The sequence below is a fragment of the Ceratotherium simum genome, chromosome X, assembly GCF_057802395.1.
Source record: "Ceratotherium simum simum isolate JZ-2026a chromosome X, ASM5780239v1, whole genome shotgun sequence".
Lineage (NCBI taxonomy): Eukaryota > Metazoa > Chordata > Mammalia > Perissodactyla > Rhinocerotidae > Ceratotherium > Ceratotherium simum.
Window position 1 is genome coordinate 36685206 of NC_141940.1, and position 25949 is coordinate 36711154.

At 37.7% G+C, this 25949-nt stretch overlaps 1 protein-coding gene across 4 annotated transcripts; it reads right to left on the bottom strand.

The window, feature by feature from the left end:
* Window positions 1–16427: 16427 nt before the first annotated feature.
* SERTM2 (serine rich and transmembrane domain containing 2) lies at window positions 16428–24596 on the bottom strand. 4 transcript variants are annotated; one of them, XM_087427299.1, is made up of 4 exons: window positions 24414–24596; window positions 24160–24256; window positions 20735–20850; window positions 16428–18300 (listed from the first exon to the last, which is right to left on the bottom strand). In XM_087427299.1, the coding sequence occupies exon 4, from the start codon at window positions 17494–17496 to the stop codon at window positions 17224–17226; it is 273 nt and encodes a 90-aa protein (XP_087283425.1). In that variant the 5' UTR covers window positions 17497–18300; window positions 20735–20850; window positions 24160–24256; window positions 24414–24596; the 3' UTR covers window positions 16428–17223. The 4 variants fall into 4 exon arrangements, with proteins under 4 accessions (XP_087283425.1, XP_087283426.1, XP_087283427.1 ...); XM_087427300.1 differs by having other exon boundaries at window positions 24377–24596; XM_087427301.1 differs by having other exon boundaries at window positions 24351–24596.
* Window positions 24597–25949: the final 1353 nt, after the last annotated feature.

A 25949-nucleotide genomic window follows, 5' to 3' on the forward strand; every position in this document is an offset into this window, starting at 1 on the left:
TGAGAAGAAAGAAATTGCACTTAAAGAATTCTACTGTTCAGTCCTTGTGTTATGAAAGAGGAGACTAGACATGCTGGTAAACTTTATCCTTTACATTGTCATAAAATATCTTAATATTTTAAGGTTAATCACTAAAAGAAAATAAATAGAATACCTAATTTCCAGATCAGTAGAAAGAATAAAAAAATTTAAGCAACTGAATCAAGGGTAGAAAAGGAGAAAGAAAAGCAAACAAAAACCAAGAGAAATAACAAAATTAGATGATAGTAATAAGTCCAAATATATTGGTAATCCCAGTAAATGTAAATGGGCTGAACACACCAATTAAAACACACAGATTTTAAATACAATAAGAAAGCTAAATCCGGGGGTGGCCCAGTGGTGTAGTGGTTAAGTTCATGCACTCCACTTCAGCGGCCTGGAGTTCACAGGTTCGAATCCCAGGCATGGACCTACACACTTCTCATCAAGACATGCTGTGGCAGCATGCCACACATAAAATAGAGGAAGATGGGCACAGATGTTAGCTCAGGGCTAATCTTCTTCAGCAAAATGGAGGAAGATTGGCAATGGATGTTAGCTCAGGGCCAGTCTTCCTCACCAAAAAAAAAAAACAAAGAAAGAAAATCCAGCTAATATTGTACTTATAAGATATATACCTAAAATAAGAACACACGTACTTTAAGTAAAAGGATGGAAAAATATATACTTGGCAAATACTAACCAAAAGAAAGCTGGTATAGCTCAATCAATATCAGACAAAACATTTATCCAGGAAAGTGGATAAAGCTATTACAGTATATTTATACACTGGAATATAACAGTGAAAATTAATGATAAATATCACAAATCTAATAAGCATCATCATCATAAGAAGTTGGAGAAGGATATATACATTGTGATATATTTATATTAACTTCAAAAGCATGCATTGCAAAGCAATATTACGTATAATTATGGATACATACATATGTAGTAAAACAAATTAAATCATACATTGTAATGATGAATACCAAGTTGAGAATAGCAGTGTTGAATGCTGGCTCCTCAAATATCATCAACACAACTTGAGGAGTTTACTTACTTACAGAGGTAAGGGAGACTACCACCTCCTCAATGGTTTAGTAGTATCTCAGAGGGAGAAAGGCAAGGTCAGAATTTATTGAGAATTGGAAGTTTGGCTAAAACTAAGTCTTATAGGGGCCGGCCCGGTGGCACAAGCGGTTAAGTGCACGCGCTCCTTTGTGGCGGCCTGGGGTTCGCAGGTTCGGATCCCGGGCGCGCACCAATGAACGGCTTGGCAAGCCATGCTGTGGCGGCATCCCATATAAAGTGGAGGAAGATGGGCACGGATGTTAGCCCAGGGCCAGTCTTCCTCAGCAAAAAAAAAAAAAAAACAGAGGAGGATTGGCAGATGTTAGCACAGGGCTGATCTTCCTCACAAAAAAAAAAGTAAGTCTTATAATATGGGGAATTGATTAAGATTGGGCAAGGATGATGATATAACAGTCCAGGATTGGTGGAAACAACAATGAGAGGATTTCGAGGAGAGGTATTCAAAGAGTCTTAGGGCACAAACTGCCTGTTGACACTTTCCATTGAAAAGTTGATAAGTCTTTGGGAAGTTCCTATAACGGACAATTAAGCCATTTGCTTGGACAGAGTCTCCTGGAAGAGTAGTCACATTAAGGTAGAGAATAAGGCATATGTGGGGGAGGGTAGGTAATTTCAGTCCTCAGTGTCTAAACTGAGAGTAGGGGTAGATGGTTTTGGTTCTCAGTAGTTAACTCTAGGGCAGAGGAATAGGATCAGGGAGAAGTGCACAGGGTCTCAAACCTGCCTACAATGTTTATTTCTCTTAAAAAAATCTGAAGCTAATATAAGGCAAAATGTTAAGACTTGCCAAAGCTTGGTAATGGGTTTACAGGTAAAATGGTTTATCTTTCCTAATATTTCTTTGCACTTTTCTGTAGGTTTAAAATATTTAATATTTTTTTAATAGTGCTGTTGCTTCATAAACAATGACCAATTTTTTGTCTCCCTTTTTTTCAGATACCATGTAGATCTCTTTTTCTGATTCAGCATCACAGATGGTCCAGTTACATTACAGTTGAGGTAGTTCATGATTCATTACATTCTAGTCATAGTTTCCAGGCTATCTAGCTCTACCTTCGTCAGCTTCATAAGACTTGGTCACTTCCCATTTCTTGTCAACCAAAATTTTAGAAACCACTTCTCAGTTTGTATTGATTTCAATTTATGTTGATTTTTTTCTGTTGAGAGGGCCATCTTTTACTCATCTTTTCCATAGATTAAAGAGTTTCTTTTCCTAGTGTTCTATGTATGGAAATATATATATGTGTATATATATATACATGCATATATATATTATATACATATATATTATATAAACATATGTACACATACATATACACACAGATCATATATTGTATATACATAATTATACACACACAGATATAGAATCTTAGAGTTAGAAATCCCCCAGGTTGTCTTCCTAGCCAATATATGAATCAGTTCTATAGCATTAGGTAGGTAGGCAGTATACCATAATGGTAGCATATGGGTTCTGGAGTCAATTGGCAATGGGTTAGAATCCCAGTTATGTGTCAATTATTAGCTGTGTGACCTGGGCAAGTTATTTAACATTTCTAAGCCTCAATATTCTTGTAGGTAAAATGGGGATAATAATAATACCTACTTTGTAGGATTTTGTTAAGTTTAAATAAGAATGCATGTAGACTATTAAGCATAGAGCTTAACACATAAGTCTTCAAAATATGCTAGTGATTATTATCATTATCATTATCATTATTTATGATAGGTATGGCCATCAGTTTCTGCTTGAACTGTTTCAACAGTATTCTACTCGACAAGAAAACCTGCTCTATTTTGGGGAATCTCTGTTGCTAGAAACACAATGAGCTAAAATTCTTTGCCTAGAAACCCTATTTTAAATTCTATTTGTTGGTCATAATTCTGCCCTTTCAAACTATACGGATTAAGTCTCTACCACTTCAATGTGGAAATTCTTCAAAGTTTGAAATCAATGTCTCTTATTCTTCAGAACATTCTCTACCTACATGTCAGAACTCTAGAGTATAAATCGTGTTAGAATTAGCTAGCAGATTTCAGCATCACCTAAAAGTGTATTAGATTGGTGAACAAGTATTGGATATTATGGTAGTGTAAAATGATCAATTTTGAGATGTTTTGATACTGGCTCAAGACAAGGTTGACATAAGGGAAGCCATATTGTAGAAAAGAAACCCTATTGTAACTTTGAATGACCTAACTAACCCAGCTGGATATGCACCCTCCAGGAGATCTAACTGCTCTGTAGATTTTATGACCCCTGCTTGTACATGTACCTCCTAGCTGCAATAAGATGATAACTTTGTTCTTTTGAGTTCCTTAGGAATGTGATGACCCCTGAACAGAGAGTCTATGCTGATAGCCATCATCAATGAAAACTGAAAGATCTGGTGTAGCGACTCCCAGTCTGTAACACCCGAGGGTCAACATTCCTAACCCCCTCCACTGTAATCCACTGGCCTATATAACTGCTGTAAGATTTTGTGCCCCCTTAAGATGGTTCTTTTGGAATTATCGGCCATCTTCCCTCTTACTAGCAAGCAGTAATAAAATGCCCTTTCTCTGCCATCATCTTGCCTCTTGATGATTGGCTTTTGTCTCACGGCAAGCAGATCATGCCCTTTGTGCTGTAACAGTTTGATTTAGATGTGTAATTAGCCTGTCTCCAGGCATCTAATGAGTTTTAGTATCTAAGGTTTGGGGTAAAGGAAAGTCTTATATTTCTTTTATTTACCTTTGGATCCAAGTTCCTGGTTTTACCAAATTCACCATTTTTGCTCTATGTTTTGCCTTCTGTGTATGTAGTCTGTTTTCTGCACCAGACCACCATGCAAGACACCATCACAGTTCCTTCACTTACCAAAGTACTGATATCTCCAGGCAACATGGGCTGCAGACTTGAATGAAGGTTTGGGGGTATGGAGAAGGGTTACGTTTTAGGGCATCACAGCAAAAGTCTTAACATTGAACATTAACCATTGCTGTTCTTCAATGTTCTTCTGAGGGAAGAATCTTCACTGGTTATCTCTTTAGTTTGGCCTCCAGCCCCTGCCATGTTGCTAGGTCCCCTGTCTACTCTATATTCTTTACCTCTCATCTCTAGTTCATGCCCACCAACCCTTCAAATATATGTTCATTTCTTATATCACAGTTTATCCATCTTTTTCTTGCTTCTAGCCCAAACCAGCTATACTCTGAGGGTTATCTTTCCACAATTAAAATGGCCTGTTAATAGTGTTTTGCCAGATAAAGAGTTTTCTTACTAAGAGAAAATCTGCCCCCAGCTAGCTCTTACACTAACATTTTATATCTCCATGCTACACAGACATGACATAAGGAAAATACCTTTGTCCATGATGAAAGTGTAGGGGGAAGAGGGAGAATCTCCCTCTGCCCTTTCCCTTAAGGTTCTTCTGGCTGGCCAAATAATCAACAAGACAGGTTAGCAGGAGAAAATAATACCAAGTTTAATAACATGTATACATGGGAGAAAGCAGGGACACTGCGTTTCTCAACACAATAGCAGAAATTCTCGTCTTAAATATCATTTTCAGCCAATGACAAAGGAGGATTTTGGGGGTGGGGGGAGTCAGTTACAGGAGATTACCACTAAAGCACAGTAAACAAGAGTAAGGTTATTATGTAGCTCAAGGCCTCACCTTCCACATTGACAAGTTACTAAAACTGAGCTCATCCCCCTCTCTTCTCCAAACAGAGAGGGAGATACCTTTACAAATGGAGATTTCCCTTATAAATGTAAATGATTGTCTGGCAACTCTTCGCAGGGTCATCCAGAGAATGTGGCCAGAGAGACAGAACTTCTGATAAGAGGGGCTTGTTGGTGCCTTTCCTATTGTAACATTTACCCTACGTTATCTTTACAGCCATCATGATAGATCTGTTCCAGGAAGGAGCCACTATGTCAAATTTTTTAGGCAGTTAGTGGGGGAGGTCAAATGTCCTCAGAGAAAACAACCAAGGTAAAGAGATAGATTTCAGGGTGGCCAAATCTTGATCTCCCACAGTCTCGCCTTTGAAACTAAAAGTTTTACAGTCCTTTTGAAACTTAAAGAAGTTTCATAGTCCAGAAGCTGAGTTGGTAGATTGTTTCATCTCGCTGAACCCATTTTTTAGTCCTGATAATAGATCAGTTCAGTTAAGTTCTTTTTGGAAGGTGGTGATGCAGGTGGGCTCTGAAGGTTACGCCTATATTGTGGAAGCAAGCAATCAAGTATTTAATAGAAGCATTTTTATAAAAGAAAAACAAGGTTAATGGTTGGAGCAAGTTGTAAAGTAGTTTTTGAGTTCAGAGGACAGCCAGTGAAAAAGAATTTTAGATGTCAGCGTCAAAGCATCTTTTGCAGTTTAAAATGTCTCTGATGATGTCATCAAGTAATCTCTTAAGTTTGTATCAAGTCCATCAGCTTTAGTTTGTAAGGCTTCAGGAAAAAGGGCAGGTTCAGTTTTCAGTGATTTCAAATGAAAATGATGTAAAAAATCAAAAATGTTAGTTTGGACATCTGTAGCCAGATATTTTAGGAGACTAGAAGAAATCAGGATCCAGTCTAGTCAACAGATATAAAACAAAAACCTCAAAAGACAACAAAACTAGGATCTAATATCTACAAATGTATACTATAGTTTTTATTGAAATATAATTTTTTTCTCTAAAATCACCCTCATTTTTATTAAGATAGCCAAATTAAAACTAACTAGTTTGCAAAATAAGTCTAGTTCCAATAGAGTTGGCCCAATTATTTACATAAGTATAGCAAGAATAGCAATTAATCATATAAGTTAAGCTCTTTTAAATCTGTTTTGTTGAAACTTTTTATAAGGAATCTCAGATTGAACTTCAAAGGCCTCTTGAGGCAAGGAAAGCCAAGCCAAGGATTTTGTCATCAGACTTTGCCTGCAATACCTATAGATTTGGGTGAATTCCTTTCTTCTGAGGTTTTTCTAAAATATTTCGAGGTTCCTTGTACCTGCCAGATAAGTGATATTCTTTACTTATCCTGGTAAGTGCTGCTTGGAACATAAGGTACCAGGCCAATAGTTCCACGTGGCTTTATTCCATAAAGTCCGATCTTCATTTTTTAAAAGCTGTATGGTTATATTGCAAATATGATGTTTCAGTCACAACCTTGGTAATAGAACCAGTGTTTCTAATTGTGTCCTGTTATAAGGAGAACAGATTCTTATTGAACTTATACAAATAACTATATTGCCATGAAAACAACAATATTTACTCACTAAGAGTTTTTAAATTTGAGGGATTAGATAGAGAGAAAAAGATAAATATTTCAATTTTGCTTACAAAAATATCATTTACCAAATTGTTGTCATAGCTAGCTCAGGAGAAAAGAGAAAAAGTTTTCTTTAAATCTGAAAAAAACAAAACATTAAAAATTCAGCAGTACTTCAAATGAAAAATCATAAAAATTATAATCATCTTTATCAGTTTATTCAGTCCTGTGTAATCCATTCTCAATCCCAGTCTTTTTGTTAGCAGCTTCATGAAGTCAGTTTTTCCATCAGATTTCTGTAATTTCTTACCAAGTTCAGTTTTATGATCAGAAAGTTTGTCAGAAACCTGTATTCTAGTGTAAATATCAGAGTCCTTTCTATGAATTTTTCTGAAGTTGAAACATATTTTGCAAAAGCATTAGAGCAAAGAAATGTCTGTAAACAACAAGACCTCAAAATGGCAATTGCCAAAGAAATTTGGTTAATTTTGTGACATATAACACTTTAAAATAACCAGAATTATGACTGATAACCAGGACAGATCAGAATTTCAGTAATGTTATACAATTTTAAAACACCTATGTCAATAACATTTGCCCACATAATAGCACCTAAGCAGGCTTATTATCACTGTTCTGACAATGCTTTCCATGTAATTGAACATATTGAATAAGCCTAATAAGTTTAGTATCTTTTTCCTTATAGGAAGAGAGCAAATTTCTTTGAGAAGTTCCAGGGCCCTTTGAAAATTCTCAAAGAAATAAAAGTTAAAAAAAGACTTTAAGATATGAATTTTGGGGGAGCTTGTCAAAAATATAAACAATCAAAGCAAACAGAGCATTAACATTCTAAAAGCCTTAATAGAGAGACCTCAGTCTTTTGAACGTAGGAAATTATTTTAACAGTTTTTTTTTTTTCTGTCTTTTAGGTAGACTTACTCAAAGGTAAAGAAAAATCTTTTATAACCTCTTTATCAAGTTTAAGCAAATTATCCTTTTATGAGAAATTTTAATTTTGCACCAGTTTACTTCTGCTATTAAAACTCATTTACTTAATTAAATTTATTTCAATCTTAGCCAACTTGACCATGTAAAAACTCCTTTTCTAGAATTCCTCTTCCACAAACCTTCTATAACTTTCTTTTTACATTCAGAATTTGTCCCATGTCTTTCTTTTCCCTCCTAGTACTTGAGGACAAATTTATCTTTCTTAACCAAACAAAATATTTCCATTCTTTGTACCTTTATACATTTTACTTTCCTTGTACACAGACATATTTTTCTTAATTTTTAATCACATATACTAATTAGAAATTTTAACCTTTAGTAACCTTAATTTGTGAGTAAAAACTAAGTAAACAATTATAGACTTTTTTTTACATTAGTATCTTGTGGCTTGGAAAATTTATAAACACTTCATAACTTCTGGAAACATATTACTTTATAGTACAATCTTTTAATAAAACACATGTTTACCAATAGACCCAAAACACCTTTTAGTTTTCCTGTAATGAAAAGCCAAAAGTAGACAAACGTACATTTAGCAATCAATGTCTAATATCTTATCTTATTTGGAAATGATGATACTCAGAGAATTTTTTATCATAAATTTTAGTAAAACTCTAAAAGTCACCACAAAGAGTTTGGAAGCTGTAACCATCATAACACATAATTATTGTTTAAAGTTCATCCAACATTTATCTTTTTCACAACTATTTACTTGTTCCCAATAATTATTTAGATTGCCTGTAAGACTTCATAAGACATTAGATAAAATTAGCCATCATTTAAATTATTATTTTTGTTAACCAGTTCTGTAATAGAAATAACATCAGTTTTTTTCCTATAAAATTTTATGCAATTTTTATCACTTCTTATACCTTTAAACATAGTTATCATTAAGATTTTTATCAATAGGTCTTGGTCTTCTAATTTTGGACAAGGGAAGCATTCCCAGTCAGACATTTTAAAACATACTCAGGCAAAGTTGATGTAACCTCTATATAAAATTAGCTCAAACATGCCAACCTTTATAATCTTATCAACACTTACACTTTTACATGTTTTCAATTCAATTGTAACCTGAGTCAAGGTCTTAAGGCTAGTCAAATTTTTCTCTTCCTTTTTTCTGGCCTTTTCTTAGGTACTAAATAAATAATTATGTGAGAGCTCTCAAAATGTTTTTTTTTTTCCCCCAATTTAGAAGTTTTTCCAATTTAAAGGATCCGTCGTCTGGCCATTGACGAGTAGGATCTTCATTTGTATATTTATTCCAATAGTGACTCGAACCAATAAGCCTTTTTAAGGAAAGACCCGGAGGTAACTTTCCACGCTTAGAATAAATCTACCATGGACGCAAGAGGCGTCCCTGGTGAGGGCACAGATGATGTAGCCCCCGTGATCCACAGAATTCACTCCCAAAGATATTCAGAGAAAGTAAAGACCTTCGTTACACAGGCGGTAAGGATGGTGTCTCCGGTCTCCCACAATAGTGTGGGACGCCTCCAGTCACAGACCCGCTAATCTGTGACACCGGGCAGGCGATACTGGAATGGGATTTTTCCAGCACTAACAAGCAACGAAGGTTAAGACGACAAAAGCCCTTATGGACTGGGCCTTTTATGACAAACTCCCCTGAGAACTTGGCACAGCCGGACAAAGAGACAGTTCGGAACCCCAGTCTACTCGACTGGCCACCAAGGTGCACCCCGGTAAATGCACCTTCCGTATGGTGGAGACCAAGGAGAAGATTCTCACTGGTCACAAAGCCAAGTTCTCAGGACACAGAACAAGACAGAGACTACTCTGGGAGGAAAAGGGATCAAGATCAAAACCAAGAATACGCTACCAAATTTAAACCAAGAGTCACTAAAAGCCCAAGAAACTAGTTTCCCCAATATTTTCTCCTGCCAATCTAAATTTAGAAAGAGAAAAAATTCTCACCATTTCCTTCCGCCGGACTCCGCAGATAGAGATTCCGGGAGGCTGACATGGTAAGAAGTCTTACCTTTTGCCGGCTTTCGTCAGGCGTTCCCGTATCTCATCATCTGCAGTAGTCCAGGGAGAAGGCAGGTCTTCCAGCCAGAGAAGGCAACTTGCCAGCCAGTGTGGATCCTGCCGACTACGCCAAAACTGTAGGGGGAAGAGGGAGAATCTCCCTCTGCCCTTTCCCTTAAGGTTCTTCTGGCTGGCCAAATAATCAACAAGACAGGTTAGCAGGAGAAAATAATACCAAGTTTAATAACATGTATACATGGGAGAAAGCAGGGACACTGCGTTTCTCAACACAATAGCAGAAATTCTCGTCTTAAATATCATTTTCAGCCAATGACAAAGGAGGATTTTGGGGGTGGGGGGAGTCAGTTACAGGAGATTACCACTAAAGCACAGTAAACAAGAGTAAGGTTATTATGTAGCTCAAGGCCTCACCTTCCACATTGACAAGTTACTAAAAATGAGCTCATCTCCCTCTCTTCTCCAAACAGAGAGGGAGATACCTTTACAAATGGAGATTTCCCTTATAAATGTAAATGATTGTCTGGCAACTCTTCGCAGGGTCATCCAGAGAATGTGGCCAGAGAGACAGAACTTCTGATAAGAGGGGCTTGTTGGTGCCTTTCCTATTGTAACATTTACCCTATGTTATCTTTACAGCCATCATGATAGATCTGTTCCAGGAAGGAGCCACTATGTCAAATTCTTTAGGCAGTTAGTGGGGGAGGTCAAATGTCCTCAGAGAAAACAACCAAGGTAAAGAGATAGATTTCAGGGTGGCCAAATCTTGATCTCCCACAAAAGATATATGGCATGCATGCCTCCATTACCCTTTCCACCATGAAAGACGTTATTAATCAATCATAGCATGCTTTACCAAAAATGGCTCAAAATCTTTCTCCTCTGTGGTGGTTGTTCCTGCCAGAGAGCCCTTTCTGTTAAGGCCCCAGATTCTACCAGGTAGCTACTTCTGTGGTTTCATCTCTTGCCAGGCAGGCCTCTCCATAATTCTAGGCCCCAAAGAGGGTCCCAGCTTCTAGGCTCTGGTAATATCACTTCTTCCCATTGTTTCTCAAGCCCTAGGATTAGTGGTAGCTTTCTGCTTCTGCTAATCTCTAGGTTGCTTCACTATCACATTTGTCTTCTATCACAGGCATTACCAATTCCTTATATTAAATTCCATCTATTTGAAATAGCTAAAGTGATTTTGTTTTTTCTGATTCGACTCTGAATGATACATTTCCTTTGAAAATCTGCAGTATGTTTTATCTCTTATATAGTAAAGTCATATTCAGTAAACCTCAAGTCAAATCTTTAAGCCATGCCAACATGCCTATTTACTTCTGTGCTGGATATTATGTCTTCCCTTCCAGATCCAGAGCAGTTTATCCACCCTGCTCTGTGCTCTAGGAGGCTGACCTCTACAAACTGCATCACCTGGGCTTCTTGCCCTCTGGCTTCCAGCTATATTCAATATGTACCAGCAGAATGGAAGGTGGAGGAGGAAGTGTTGGGGGTATTTAAACCTCCAGCCCCCTCTGGCTTTGCTTCTTTGCCTAAGGCCATCGATTGTTAGTTTCTTTCTCATGGCTACAGGGCATGCCAGATTCCAGTCACAGCTCACTCCTCTTCCCCCTTCAAGCCTAGGAGTGGTAGTAGCTTCCTGCTGCTGCTAGTCCCTGGGTGCTTTGCCATCTCTTGTTGGCCCCTTAATCCTACCCACCCTTTATAAATAATTCCTTCTTTAAAATTTCTTTACTCACCGTTTTTGAGAATGCCATCTGTTTCCTACCAGGACTATAATCACATACCTGTGTTGGACAACCCACCCCTGTTCACTGCAAACTCTCAGGACCCTCTTTGTACTATTGCTGACCTGTACCTACACTGCTCCATTGGTTTCTGGCTTCTAATTATTGGTTCTGTTTCCCTCTTATTTATGATCCTGCCCCTAATCTTTGTACTTAACGTTTGTATTTGGTCTCCCCAGGTTGGAATCTCCCCTCCCCAAAGGACTTTGGCTCTGACTCTTCTTTTTCTCCTGCTCCCAAGTTTCTCTGAGCAATCTGCCTTTGTTTGAGGACCCTTAAACCTAATCTTCTTTCTCAATTTGCTTAACAAGTGACTAACCATTCCAAAAACAGGGGAGGAGAGTATTTGGGCATATTCCTTGTTACATTATTCTCATTCTTTCTTCAGTCTACTCTACAACCCCTCCCTGTGCAGTCTCATCCATTAACACCTCTGAAATTTACATCTCCTTTCCTAACCTCTCTTGTGAGCTCCAGATCCATATATTCAACTGCTCTTGAATGTCTCAAAGGCACATCAAGCTAAACATGTCCAAAACTGAATTTATCTCCCCCTTGATCTGGTTTTCTTCCAATGTTCTCTATCTCAGTGAATAGAGCCATCAGGCTCTTGTTCAAACCAGACCAGTAAGTCATTCTAGACTCTTCCTTCTTACTTACTCCAGTTATCCAATTCATCACCAAGTAATGCTGATTTTATCTTCTAAATCTGTCTCAAAGCTATCCGCTTCATTTTATCCCTACCCACTACCACTTGATGGTGGTAAATCTAAGGTATTAGCACATTTCTCCTGAACCACTGCCATAGCCTCTCAACTGGTCTCCCTGCATCCACTCTTGCCCCTCTTCAACTGGTCCTCCACACTGCTGCTAGAGTTCTCTTCTTCTTTATGCTTAAAATAAAGTTAAAAACTCATAAGATTGTCCACAAGGCCCTGCATGTTCTTGTCCCTGTCAACATTTCCAGCCTTCTGGAGACTTCTCTTCACTCACTGTGCTTCTTCAAGTGGGCCAAGTTTTTTTGACCTCAGAATCTTTGCACATGCTATCCTCTCTATGGAATGTTTGCCTTATTCTCTTCTTTTACTCATGCGTTAGATTTTAGCTTAGATATCATCTCCTTAGTAAAGACTTCCCTGACACTCTAGGCCAGGCTAGGCAGCATCCCCTTCACTTTATATGTACCCAAGCACCCTATACTTCTCCTTTATAACACAGTATTCTTGTAATTATCTGATTGGTGTCATCCATCCCAGTAGGCTATAAGCTTCAGGGCACAGATTGTGTCTTGTTTTCAATGCTAGCACACACAGTAGGTGCTGAATAAATGTTGAATGAATACATGAATGAATTAATGAATTTTGGTACTTATCATCTTTGCCACATTGCAAACTTTCTGATTGCAAACTTTAGATCCCCACAGAGCCTAGCCCAGTATGCTGTAAATCTTTCTTATTCTCCCCCATGTTTATGTATGATTTAATCAATAAATACTTGATGTGAAAATGAATTGGAATGCCTGGAATTGCTCAAGTTATTCTTCAAAATCTTCTCACCTATATTTAATATGTACATTTCTTTTTTCTACTCTACATATGTTCCATATTTTTGTCTCCTTTTTCTACAAGTATAATAATTCATTCTTTGTGGCTAGAGGAAGCTTCTCTAGCTAGTAATTCTCTCTCTTTTAATGTCATTTCATTTATTATAGATCACAAGTGCAATTGCTGTGTACACTTAGAGTACCATACAATTTTAAATAAAAACACTATTTTTACCTAAGGGGAGGTGTTCTCATTTCTAGGAGGGAGGGGAGAGACAATCATGCATATGAAGAACTGGCATTGACTGTGAACATTAAGTCAAATGACCAGAGGATTGGGATTTGCATTGTGGGTGATAATCCATCCATATTGCTACCTGTTTCCCTTCATCCATGTAAATTAAAGCTGCAGGATCTCCCTTGGTGTAAACTTTCCAACAGTCTGTTAATATGTGTTGCTGTGGCTATAAAATTAAAGAGATGGCAGAATTCTGCTTATTTGTTTTGAATTTGGGCACAGGGAATTAATCATCTATAGAGCTCAATCATTGTTTGCAGAACTTGGAGTGTTATAGAATGGCTAGCTTTGAGATATCTATTCAGTGCTCAGAAAGCAGAGCATGATGGGATGAGTACTAAACTAGGAATCCAAAGACTGGTAGTGTAATCTTGACTCGACCTCTGTGTAACTATGAATGTCTCACTAATCTCTCTGTGCTCATGTCCTCTTTTGTAAAACAGACCATAATACCTCCACTCATTACTCACAGAGTTGCTGTGAGGATCAAATGAAGAAAGCACAAAATGGAAGATATATTTAAAAAAATATCCTGCAAGGGGGGGAATGTTGAAAGATATTGGCACTTTAGATGCCTTATCTCACTCTCACCTCAGGTCACCTTCATTGACAGCTGATATTCATTATCCATTTTTCACATCCTACTACTAAAGAAACAAACAAATGCACCAATAGGTTTGCAAGTAGAGAGAAAATAAAAACTGGGAGGTTGAGGAATAAGAAAAAATAACAACACCTCAAAATTATAAATCCACAAATTTGCAGTTGTTACAATTTATATTGGGATAAAGAGAATAATGCTCTTTACATTATTCAGACAATAGATATTTGTTATCAGCAAACCAAACAGAATTTATTTTCTAGGAATCAAAAATGACATGCTGAATATCAATTCAAATATTATATTTCTGTTTTTATACAGTATGAATCTATATCAAATATTAATGATTTCACACAAAAGAAACCCGATTTTTTCTTCCGCACAATTCTTCATTTTGTTAAAAAAAATGTTCCTTTTGTACAAAGGCAGGTGAATAAAATGTATTATTAAATATAACAATTTGATTGCATTAAATGGACCCCTTTTACCTACTTAGTAAGTACAGTAGGGTCTGCAGCAGTCAAACTCAGTTATGAGTCCAAAGCTTCAGATTTGGCATGGATGGAAAGCTTAGGCTGGATGAACCCATCTTTACTTGTTTAACCTTAATATTTACTGCCTAATACATAATACATAAACTTTTAACAATACACTTTGTTTTATACAACCCAGGATTCTGAAGTATATGCAAAGTCCATTTTTAGAAATGGAATTAATTTTAAATGTATTAGGGGAGTTTACTATTTAAATAATTCATATTATGAGTCTTTTATTAGATTGAATTATACGAAATTGTTGATGTTTGAGCATTTTTGACCTATGGAAATGGCAATTTCTTATGGTTCAGTGTAATAAAAAGTGAAGAATCATTCTTTCACCTTAAAACAGGGTACATCTATATGTAAATAACCTACCTGTTTATATACATTTAGAATTTAAGCTAACGTGCAATTTTTTGGAGAGCGGCGGTGGGGGAGAGAATTGCCTAGTCAGCATTTTGGATAGATGGATAAATTCAAATTATGCCCATTGATTGCTCTAGCTGCCCCTTTGAGCAGTAATATACATTAATTAATACATTGGGGGATATAATATAATTTAATATAAATGAAAAAATTATTTTCTTTACAATAAGTTTGCTATGATGAAAACATTCAGTTTATTTTCCTAAAGATTAAATACTATGTGAGTCACCATAATGATGCATCTGCTTAAATGCATCTCCATTTATATTATCACTGGAAATTGTGAGCAGTTATGCTACTATTTTAGTGTGATCTGTGCTGTGTGCTTTGGTTAGCGCTCAGTGAAGATCTGGATCCCATGGGGTAGTTGTGATGAAAGAGGGTAGTTGTTTTCCAGGTGAGTAACCTAATCATAAATTAGGAATCTTCATCCAAGTCAGTGATTAAAGAGCAGTTTTAAACTCCTGAAATTTGGGTTGGGGAGGTCAGGTGGGCAGGAAACAGATTTGCAGTCTGTCTCTTCATCAGATTCAGCAACAAGGCATTGGGTATCTTGCTATATTCACTGCTGTTGAAAGTGTAGTCAGTTTCTTCATTTATCCAGCCACTGACTTCTTAACTGTAAAGTGCATTCAAATACTGTGAGCTCAAAAGGGAGAGCCTGGAGTGAGGGCTTAAGACTCTGGGGTATATTGCCTGTCTTTGATGAATGGAGTCTGGGTGTTGAATAAAGACACAACTTAAACCACCAAATATAATAAGAGTCACTTTGCATTTTGGAAAATATAATGCCAAAAGGGAAGTGTATGCCCTCTCCGAGTCTTAGCCTACCTGCTGATCTCTTCTGAATGGTGCAGAATGAAGCTGCCATCTCTTAACAGTACGCTATTATAATAGATGTGCCAGAGTCAGCCTTGCTGCTAAATTTAGCTCTGCATGTGGGGATTTCACACTTTGCAGCCCCTTGGAGAGGGGAGTATTGGCAAATGACTGTGTATAAAAGTAGAAAGCACTTGGGAATTTCACCACCAAGCTAGATTTAGATCAGAGTAAAGGGGCCAATCTAAATTGGTAATAGACTAGAGAGAGCTGCATGTCTCTCTGCGGCATTAACCTAAGATCCATTCCATTTCTGTCTCACCACCACTGCAGTTCCCAAGGGATCACCCTCTGACATTTGATGACCACTTTTTAGGTGCAAGAGAGACCTGGTTTTTTTGTAAGCAGGTAGAATTTAACACAGGTGTATTAGTTCTTTGGTGGCAAGAATATGACCAGCTTTCTAATTTCTAATTTGTAAACAGTACTTGTCTCCTTTGGTTCCCCTTTTGGAACATTAATTTAAAAAAAATCAAATTCTTTCTCCACTACTGGCATATTAGGGCTATGTATGAGAATGGAATTTTTCAAAATATATTTCTCTTATAGGTAATAAGTGAAACACTTCATCTTTTGGCAGGGATCAGGAAGGGAGGAGCATTTTCTGGGAAAGACAAATGTGACATTTGAGGACATTGATCTCAATAAGGATTTGTTGGAGGGTGTTGTTTAGTCCTTTCCTCCTTTATCTCTCTTTGTTTTCCTTACACTCAGATATAAAAGGAGTCTAGTGATGACTAAATAGCTCTCTGATCATTTTTCAGAAAGAAAAACCTGGCCCCTGGAAGCTTGAATGTTCTGTCCAAAGCCACAATCATTTAACGACAGAATACTAAGATTAGTTCATTTCTGCTTTAAAGTATAGTTGAGTCTTCTTTGCCGAGGCCACCTTTAAACAAAGCTCATATGAGTGTGCAACTCAATCCTGGAGCATGATGGAGAGGGAGAAAAAGGCAAGGAAGCTGGTACATATAATGTAAGGTTCATTGTCATGAGCATATTTTGACTTTATTTTCCCTTGGTTTGGGGGAAGCTCATCATGCCAGATTTTTGTAATACATCTGCGATTATCTGAGTTTTTAACAGTCCAGTAATAGTAAAAACACAAATATAAAACACACATTTTCCCTCTCTGGATGAGTTTGTTGACTAGAAACTTCTTTCTGCAAACTTGCTCTTTAAACTGAAACAGTTTCTTTAATCTCTTCTTTCATTTGGGACAAACCTAATAGCCTTAGATGAGAAAAAAAAAATCACTGCTCCCTTGGGAAAGGGTTCGTAGTCCCTTCCATTAACCTCTGACATGATTTAGCTTCATGTAAGCAGAGGTGATTCTTTAGGGTCCAAGTGCCAAATTAAAGCTTGTCATTTTCTTGGGGTACCGTCTTTGAACAATCAGCCCTTTCAAAGGCAAATTTTCCTTGTTCTTGGAGCTTGCAGGGATCCTGTGTTTTTTACAACAGCCACATATGAATTTCTGTGGTCTGAGGTTTGCTCAAGGCCCAGGATCTCTTTGGTTACTATGGAAACCTGCCCTCCCAACCAGCTGCCATTTCCTATAGTCCTGGCAAAGAATGAGTCTTAAACCTCTTAGATATCACACAAGCAGAGTCAAAATAAAGAATAACACAAAGAAAACATGAACAACTTGTTGTTAAATGAACAACTTATTGATTCCCTACATGGGAAGCTATGTACAACAAAGTAAGCTTTCCTGGACATCAAAGTACAAGGGTTTACTGAGATCCACTAATGCTCATCTTCATCCTGGCTTTAAGGAGTTGGGATTCGACTCTGCATCTCTACATCTGTGAATTGAGGAACACTTTCTGTGCTCTCAGAGGTGATGGGCGAGATGACATGTTTGAGCCGAAGGAGCATTGTGAAGAGCAGAATGAGGAGAATAGCCAGGAGGCTCAGGAATAAGCCCACATACATGTACAGGTTGGAATACTTATCTGAAGTGGTGTCAACCTCTGTTGCCAGGGTGGGGTAATGGGCCCGCCCAGTGAGATTTCCATGGTATTTGAAATGCACATCCGTCATCACTTAAGGCTTGAGTTGCTACCTGTTTCTATTTGATTTCTATTGCCCTTGAGGCATTCCACAGTCACTTAGACTGTCTCTGAATTTTGAATATTGAGGTGTTCTAACAATCTCATACAAAACAATCACAACCAGAGCCAAGTCAGTAGTGTACAGCAAGAAAAATGGTGATGTTCTAATTTGGCAATTGCCACACCCTCTCTGTCCTCCAGCACAGCACCCCCCTCCCAAATAGGTTTTATCAGAACTTCTTGATCATTTTTAAAATATATATATATATATATAAATAAGTCTTTTATTTTCCACAGTCCTACTCTTATACTGATGAAAATAAATATGGTGAAACTGCTTTATAATACTGGTATTGGGACAAGATCTTTCAGAATATTAAATCAGACTTTTACTCTGTTTTGGTAGAGGAAGAAAGGGCTCCATTTTACCTACAGCTCATCTAAATGTGTACACTAATTACGTGGATTTAATTGGGTTCTTCTGTGAGGAGACTTTCTAAAGGCTTCTGTATATTTCAGGCTCACCATATCTGAATTTTCACCCTTCTTGTCTTTCTAAATCTTCCCTAAGGATGGAGCTTGTAAGGTTCCTGCCCAGCTGCTGTAGCTTGAGGGCTGTAAGTCTAGAGGATGTGAGTTTTCTACTGCTTTGTTGATGTCCCTCACTGTAGGCTGGAGGGAAAGTGTTGTCAGACCTGGTAATTCTCAGATGGAGGAGGTCTCAGAGATGCTGACGGCAGTAGGTCGAGGCTCAGAAGATTTACTCTTAAGATTCTTCAACAGATTTATTTTCCTGAAAATCGAAAACAAAAATAAAAGATTCATGTATCCAAGAAAACAGATGGCAATTTCTTTTGAAATAAAAATTAACTGATATATAGCAAAATGGTTTGCTGGGGTAAATTAGTTTTAAAATTATACCCTGAGCTTTCATCATTTGAATGCTTTTTTTTTTCTCTGTGGTAAAAATAGCTATTAAAAGTTTAAACAAAAATTCAGATCACTGAACAGCAGCTAATAACTAGGCTAGATTAGGACAGTGTTTCCCAAACTAACTGGTCATAAGATTTACCTGAGGTACTTATTAAAATACAGACCCGGGGCCCCAACCTAGACTTTCTGAATCACAATCTCCACAGTAGGCACCTGGTCCCCACTCGAGAGAGTCAGATTTTATTGGTCTGGGCCGGGACCCAAGCACTGGTCTTTTTTAAAAGCTCCCCAAGTGACTCGAACGTGCAGCCAGGACTGAGAACTACTGCTCTAGCTTGACCAGGAAAGCCTAGCCCTGAAATAAAGAAGACCTAAATCTAAGGATTCATTTTTCAAATTCCAGGTCCCAGTGCCATGGGTCATTTTAACAAATCATGGAATTTTCAGAAATGCAGGCTTCCCCCAATTTTGTTTTTGTGTTCTCTCTCTCACTTAGGTCTGTGGGGTGAGAATACACTTTTCTCTCAGTATTTGTAGATCAGGAAGACTTGAGAGAGTGTGTCTTTTCTGAGCAAATAATTACATCTTTCGTTATTGGTAAAGATAGAACCTTTGTCTTTATAAGCAAAAACATTCCAGTGTGTAAATAGGGTCAACTACTTACTGTGGAAGTCTTCCAAAATGATTTAGCTTGTCATTCCAAACATGAATTTTGAATATGGGTGACCAAAATATACAATATAAACCACTATCACCCATCAAACTTCTATGTGCAATAGTAGCAGAGAGCTGACAATGTAGCCTAGTTCTGTCGCTTGTTAACATACCCAAAGAGAGTTAATAGAAATAGATCCGACAGTCACATTACTCTTCCTATAGTCTTGAATTTTGCCCCCAGACTGGGAGCACTTCAGCTTAAAGTTTATATTCACTAGCCTACGTTACTATACTTTCTGTAATCTACATGATTCTTAGTCTACCTGCCTACTGCCCCTGCCACCCATGCAGAGCCACCTGGTTTACAAGAAACAAGAGCAAAGAGAAAGGGTATCTTTCCACTATCTTTGGAGCAATGGTCTAGGAAACATTTTTGCAATACTTAAAGGTACATCAATTTTGATTTCTGATTCACTAACAAGAGGAAAAGAAAATCACAGTAGGTATCCTTTAGTTCCCTAGAAACAACATATTCCAAAGGCAATGGTTCAGCTGAGTAGCTTGTTACAAATGCAGATTTCAGGATCTGTTCTTGGGAGCTACTCCTCCCCAAACCACTTGGTTCTTGATCTTGCTTTTTCTGTCAAATCCAGTTTTTCTCAGGAGTGTGATGCATGGACCCCAACATCATTTAAAATGTAGATTCCTAGGCCCTTCCCAAGCCCTAATGAATTCTAATATCTTGGATCAAGGCCCATGAATATGCATTCTACGCACAAGCTTTTCGGGTTATTCTATGCACACTGAACTTTGAGAGTTAACTATTGGTCTTTCTATCTAGATATCTCAGCTAAAGAACATAGCTAATCTGTCTTATTGGTTGTTTGAGGGCCCTACTTTAAAAAACTATTTAAAACAGTGTTATGGGTTGAATTGTGTCCCTCAAAAAGATATGTTGAAGTCCTAACACCCAGTACCTGTGAATGTGACCTTGTTTGGAAATAGGGTCTTTGCAGATGTAATCAAGTTAAAATGAGGTCATTAGATTGGCCCTAATTCAATATCACTGGTGTCCTTATAAGAAGAGAAGACAGAGACACAGGGAGAAGACAAAGGCAGAAATTGGAGTGATGTATCTACCAACCAAGGAATGCCAATGATTGCCAGCAAATACCAGAAGCTAGAAGAGCCAAGGAAGGATTTTACCCTACAGATTGCAGGAGCATGGCCCTGCTGATGCCTTGATTTCATACTTCTAGCCTGGAGACCTAAGACAATAAATTTCTATTGTTTTAAGCCATCCAGTTTGTAGTTCTTTGTTTGTGGCAGCCCTAGGAAACGGATACACTGAGTAATCACCCTAAGGCCCTAGTGTTTTGAAACTTTTGGGGCAATGTTTCTCAATGTGGTCCGAGGAAGTCCCTTCATCAGAATCACCTGGAAGATGCTTATTACAAATGCAGATTTCTAGGCCCTTTCCCTCACTTCCTAGATCAGAATCTCTGGGAATAAGACCCTGAAATCTACATTCGTGACATGCTACCCATTTAGAGTTTCTAAGCACACTCTGCAAGGAATGGTTTACAGACCCTGCTGCCCTCAGGATCACTTATTAAGCTTTTTGAAAATATATATACCTGTGTCCTTCCTTCAGAGGTTCTGATTCAGTAGGTCCGTGTGGAGCATGAACATCTTTAGTGCTTAAAGTTCCACAGGTGATTTTGAAACGCAGCCAGGGCTGAGAAGCACCACTCTACAAATAGAACAGAGTACTTCAGATTCAGGCCTCTGACAGTCTGGGCAGCCCACACAGAGGCGTTACTTTTTCACCTGCCCTCCAGAAGAGAAGTGGAAGGAAAATAAATACTCACTGCTACTGCAAACCAAGTAGGAGAAGCCACTGTAGTATTATGGTATCTTTTTAGTCTCCCATGGACCTCAAATACACAGATTTCAATAAGTCATACTCCTTGGTTTATGTTACATTGTCATCATAAGTGCATCCAGGGTCTATTTTATTTGCTTACTTAATAACACCCATGGACAAACACCTGTGAGTGAACACTTACCGACTTTAGGATTGAGAATAATAATTTACATGACATCTAAACTCTATCTATGCTCCTCCCCATCTCATCCTACTATCTACTCCTCCCCAGAAATAATCAATACTCTAAATATTGTTAATCATTACCTTGCTTTTTATTTACACACACACACACACACACACACCTATGCCTACACAGTATATTGTTTAGTTTTATTTGTTTTGAACTTAATGAAAAAGTGTCAAGCTATACGGCATCTTAAGCTTGCTCTTTTTACTCTACATTCTGTTACTATATGATTTATTTATAACTATTCTATTAGAATGAAAAGGGAATAAAGTTTTGGAAGCCTACATGTTGCCTTTGAGGATCCTTATTGCCTTTGGACTTTACTCCATTCTCTTTAGCTTGGCGTTCAAGGCTGTCAATGTCCTGGTCCTTGCTGACCTTAATTCCTTCCACTACTCTCCTTTCCAGTCAAGCTGTAATGCTCACTGTTACCTACTTTCCTGCCTCCATGTTTTTGTTTGACCAGTTCCTTCCATCTTCACACATCTCTGTGTGGGGAAATGCTACCGTTCTTCATGGTGCAGATCAAGAAACTGACCTTGATTTCCCATCCAAATACTGATTCCCACAGGTTTTGTGTCTCTCTTACAGAAGTTACATTCACCTAATATTGTAAATATCTATTTGAAGTGTTTTCCCCCAAGTTGTAACATAAACTCCTTGAGGATCTTTTTCAATATTCTATCCCTTATATGACCGTGTTCACAGTAGCTGCTCAGTAATTCTTGAATAAACGCATGGATATGACTGAAGAAATGCACTTAGCACTAACAATTTGAAGAGAAGCAGTCTTATCTCTGTTCTGATTGCTAATATAGGTTGAGGAAGAGCCTGAAACTCCCGTTTCTTTGTATTCCCCTCTCCCACTCCCCTCTCTCTTATTGTGCAAAGGAGACTAAATGCCCAATTATAATCTGGAATTAAGGAATAATCACTTTGTTAGAAACTTTGCTCTTGAATTACTATTTTAGTTACACGATTTTAAAGGAAAACTACATGGGATGGGTTTACAGCCTTAAATTTTAGAAAGTTCAGTTATGTCTATAGGTACTTTTCAGTAACAATTGACAATATATATTTTCTGCCTCCTACACAATTGACCCTGAATCTTCCTTAGGTCTGAATATTTATTAAATATTTATGAGAATTTTATGAAGCTTGGAGAAGCTGTAGAAAACAATGATCTCATGTACAGTTGTGGATTTCTTTAAACATTTCATTTGAGGCTTTAGGAAACTAACTAATTACATGTTTCTTAAAACCTCTGTAGTCTTCAGGACACCAAATACCCTGGCCAATTCAGAGAGGTCTATCGATTTAATTCCGTAAACCCATTAAGGACTTGGAAATGAGTAAACGAAAAGTTAGGTATTGGGGAATCCTCGTTGTTAGCCTGGTCCTGTATCTGTGATGACTTCCCATAAATGCTTTCCAAACAGGATTGCCATGGCTCTCTTTGCTAACTAATTAATGAGTTGCACAGATAATGTGATTGCTCCATTAAAAGCTCTGCACCATTTGGAAAGAAAAACAACCATGCAATTTCAAAAGAAATTGAAATTTTATTAATTCTGAAGGATCTCATTTTTGTGGAAAGAGCCTTATAAAATTTTAGTATCCTGCAGTCCTTTCCGGAAAGCTCATAAAATAAAAATCAGTTTCTAGTCTTTGTAAAAGTGATTGAAAGCTGTTGAAGGATAAGGAGGAGAGTGAGGGATAGGAAAAAGGGTAAGGAATTAGGAAAAGAAAGGAAGTGAGATAGAGGGAAGAAGGGAGGACAGAAGGAAGGAAATGTGAGAAGATGATGAGGGATGTGGGAAGTAGATAAGAGGTGGGAGGAAATGAGCGATTAAGAGGTAGAGATGAAAATAGGGAAGTAAGAGAAGATTGGGAAAGAAGGGAGGAAGAAAGGAAAGGGGGAGGGAAGTTTCAGGGAACCACAAAGGGAAAGAGATTAACTTAATAATTGGCCAATGTCTAACATTAGCCTGAATATCTGGTTTACTTCACTTTTAATATAAATCAAAATACCCACAAGCGATGTGCCTGCACCTTTGGTTTTTTGATTGCATGTTTTGTCACTAACTTGGTAAATAAAACTCTTGGTAATAAAAAAAACTTCTTGTGTTTTTGGTATGAACATTAAAATGCCAAGTCTTTGGTAATGTTTGACATCAGCATAGTATACATAACCTCACAGAAGCAAAATGACATACACACCCAGATCATGAATTTTGCTCCTTAAAATGAGAAGGAAATGTGGAGCTTTCTCCATCCATCAACCCTGAGAGGGATTACTTGGGTGAAACTTGTTTCTAATAAGAGCAACAAAGTTCTGTGTGGATCTCCAAAATCAGATTGACATTTATTCACCAAACCTTTGAGCCCCAACCAAGTATCAGACACTGCTAAGTGCTGGGGAGATAGAGATAAACGTAACCTGATCCCTGTTTGGTTCTTAAGGAGCTCCTAGTAGTTACTTTTGCTTTTTCTCTAACATGATAAAGCTCTGAAAACAATTTACTGGTAATTTTACATTTTTCTGCATGACACCTGCCTATAGTTCCAGAGCTGAAATCCCACCAAATAACTAAGAAAAATGATCAGTGGAACAATTCAGAAGAGAAAGTCAAAACTATCAGTTGCAACAGTCTTCAGGAGTTAACACATTCTGTTTGTATTTTTCTGCCCAGTGTAGGCAAGAGCAAACTAAAGGAGGTAAGAGCTGTTAGAGTATCTAGTTCCATATCCGCCTATGAAAAAAAACAATTCCAGCAGCAAGCGCTTCTTCAATGGCTGGAGCCATTAAGTAATAAGCTTTCTCAAGTGGGAGTTGCTGTATCTTCTGCGGCAGATGGTGCCTATTTGTCACATCTGCCGATAAAAAAAATAATGCCGCTCCTTTCACCATGAATAACACTATAATATTTCTAAATCTCTCTTACCTTCCCTGGCTCACGGGATGAATGGGGTTGGCCATTTAAGTATCCCTTTTGAGGCTTGCACCAACAGGCAACTTGTTCAGGAACATCTCTGGAATATCTGGAAAACAGAATGACAGAATTGTTTTGCCAGAGAAGCAGGACTATGTTCATGCAAAGTATGCTTTCTCTTTCTTCTTCCTAAAGAGTCAGACCTTTCCAGTGCAAAACAGAAAAGCACCTTCTATTAGTTACTTAAAATGCCAGCTGCCGCTTACAGCTTCCAAGTGCGGTTTCAGATGCCTGCTCCTTATAAACTCCAAAGAGCTGAGAGAAGTGTCTGTTTGGATGTGTATGATACCGTCTGGAACACTTGAATAGAAGCAGCCTGAATAGTTAAGTCCACAGTTCTCTTTCGCAGGCAACAGTTCAGAGTATGCAGGGAAGGGTAGTGATTCAGCTCTGCTCTGCCTTAGTGGTGGGGAGCCCGAGAGGGAGGAGATAAGAGAGAAGCTGAGAAGCAAAGTTTGTCTAAGCCTTCCACTTTAACCCCTTCGAGGCTTCTTCATGAATCTGTAGGATTTGTGAAGGCTCCCTGTCTTTGTAAAAGCTTCTTCATATGTCATTTAAGAGGATCAGATCTCTTGCTCAATTCAAGAAGTTTTTCATCCTAGGTTCTATGGTAATATATGATTAGAATTGAAACCAAACATGCCAGGATGTAGTGGTATTTAAATAATTCCATCTTTAAAAACAGAATGTATACATATGTATGTTTCTAGGTTTGGGAAACTTTTTTTTTTTAGGCACCGACTGAATACTTTTATTTTGAATTTTTTTGGAAATTTAATATCAATCTTGGAATCTAGGTCCGAGGTTTTGGCTGGGGGTCTAAGCTTTAGGTAGAATCTCTATGAAGAAGGCATATCTACCCAGGGTGTATGCTCCATTATAAATGATTCATCCAACTGTTGTTTAAATGCCCTGTGTTTTACATATTGTGGCAGAAGAAAGGAGATTAACACTTCTCTAGTGCCTACTCTGAGTCAAGCATTCAATGTAGAGCATTTCATTTAATCCTCACAACAACTCTGTAACTTGGGTATTATCTTCGTTTTACAAATAAGGAAACTGAGGCTCAGAGAGGAAGTATATCATGTAGTTTTAGTAAGCTTGGAGCCAATATTTGAAAACAAGCCAGTGTGATCCTGAAGTCTCTGCTCTTTTCTCTGTATCAGTGGTTCTTAAGCTTTTGTGGATCTTGGATTCCTTTGAGAACCTAATGAAAGCTATGGACCTTCCCCTCCTTCGGAAATGGGCATAGAATTTCCATGCTCCATGGCCTGCAGGTTAAAAACAGGTGAATGTCCTCACATCACTTTTCCAATATTATAACATCATTAGTGCATTGTTCATCCAACAACTCACGGTCATCAACAATTTTTATTATGAAATTAATAATGTTAATAGTATATACTGTAATAATAACAGTTATGCCAATCTTTAAGAAATTATTGCAGTGCTTTCCCCTTTATCTCCAAATTCTTCTTAACAAGGCTTGCATCTTCTATCTTTTCATTTCCCTCATTCTGGTGGTTACAATGGGTTGAGGCTCTCCTTGAAATCCTTAATACCTTACCAGCATAGTCTAATACCTTGTGGAATATGTTGAGGTTTCTCAAACTGGAGTATTATGTTTAAGATTCATGAAGCTACAGGATAAGCAGTGAATTTTTCTACATAATCAATTTTACTTGAAAATTCAGATAGAGAGAACATAAGTAATTTGAGTGATAATTTTCAACATAGTTTAT

Coding starts and splice junctions, on each gene's coding strand:
- SERTM2 (XM_087427302.1), bottom strand. CDS start 17,496: ATGACGGATGTGCATTTCAAATACCATGGAAATCTCACTGGGCGGGCC.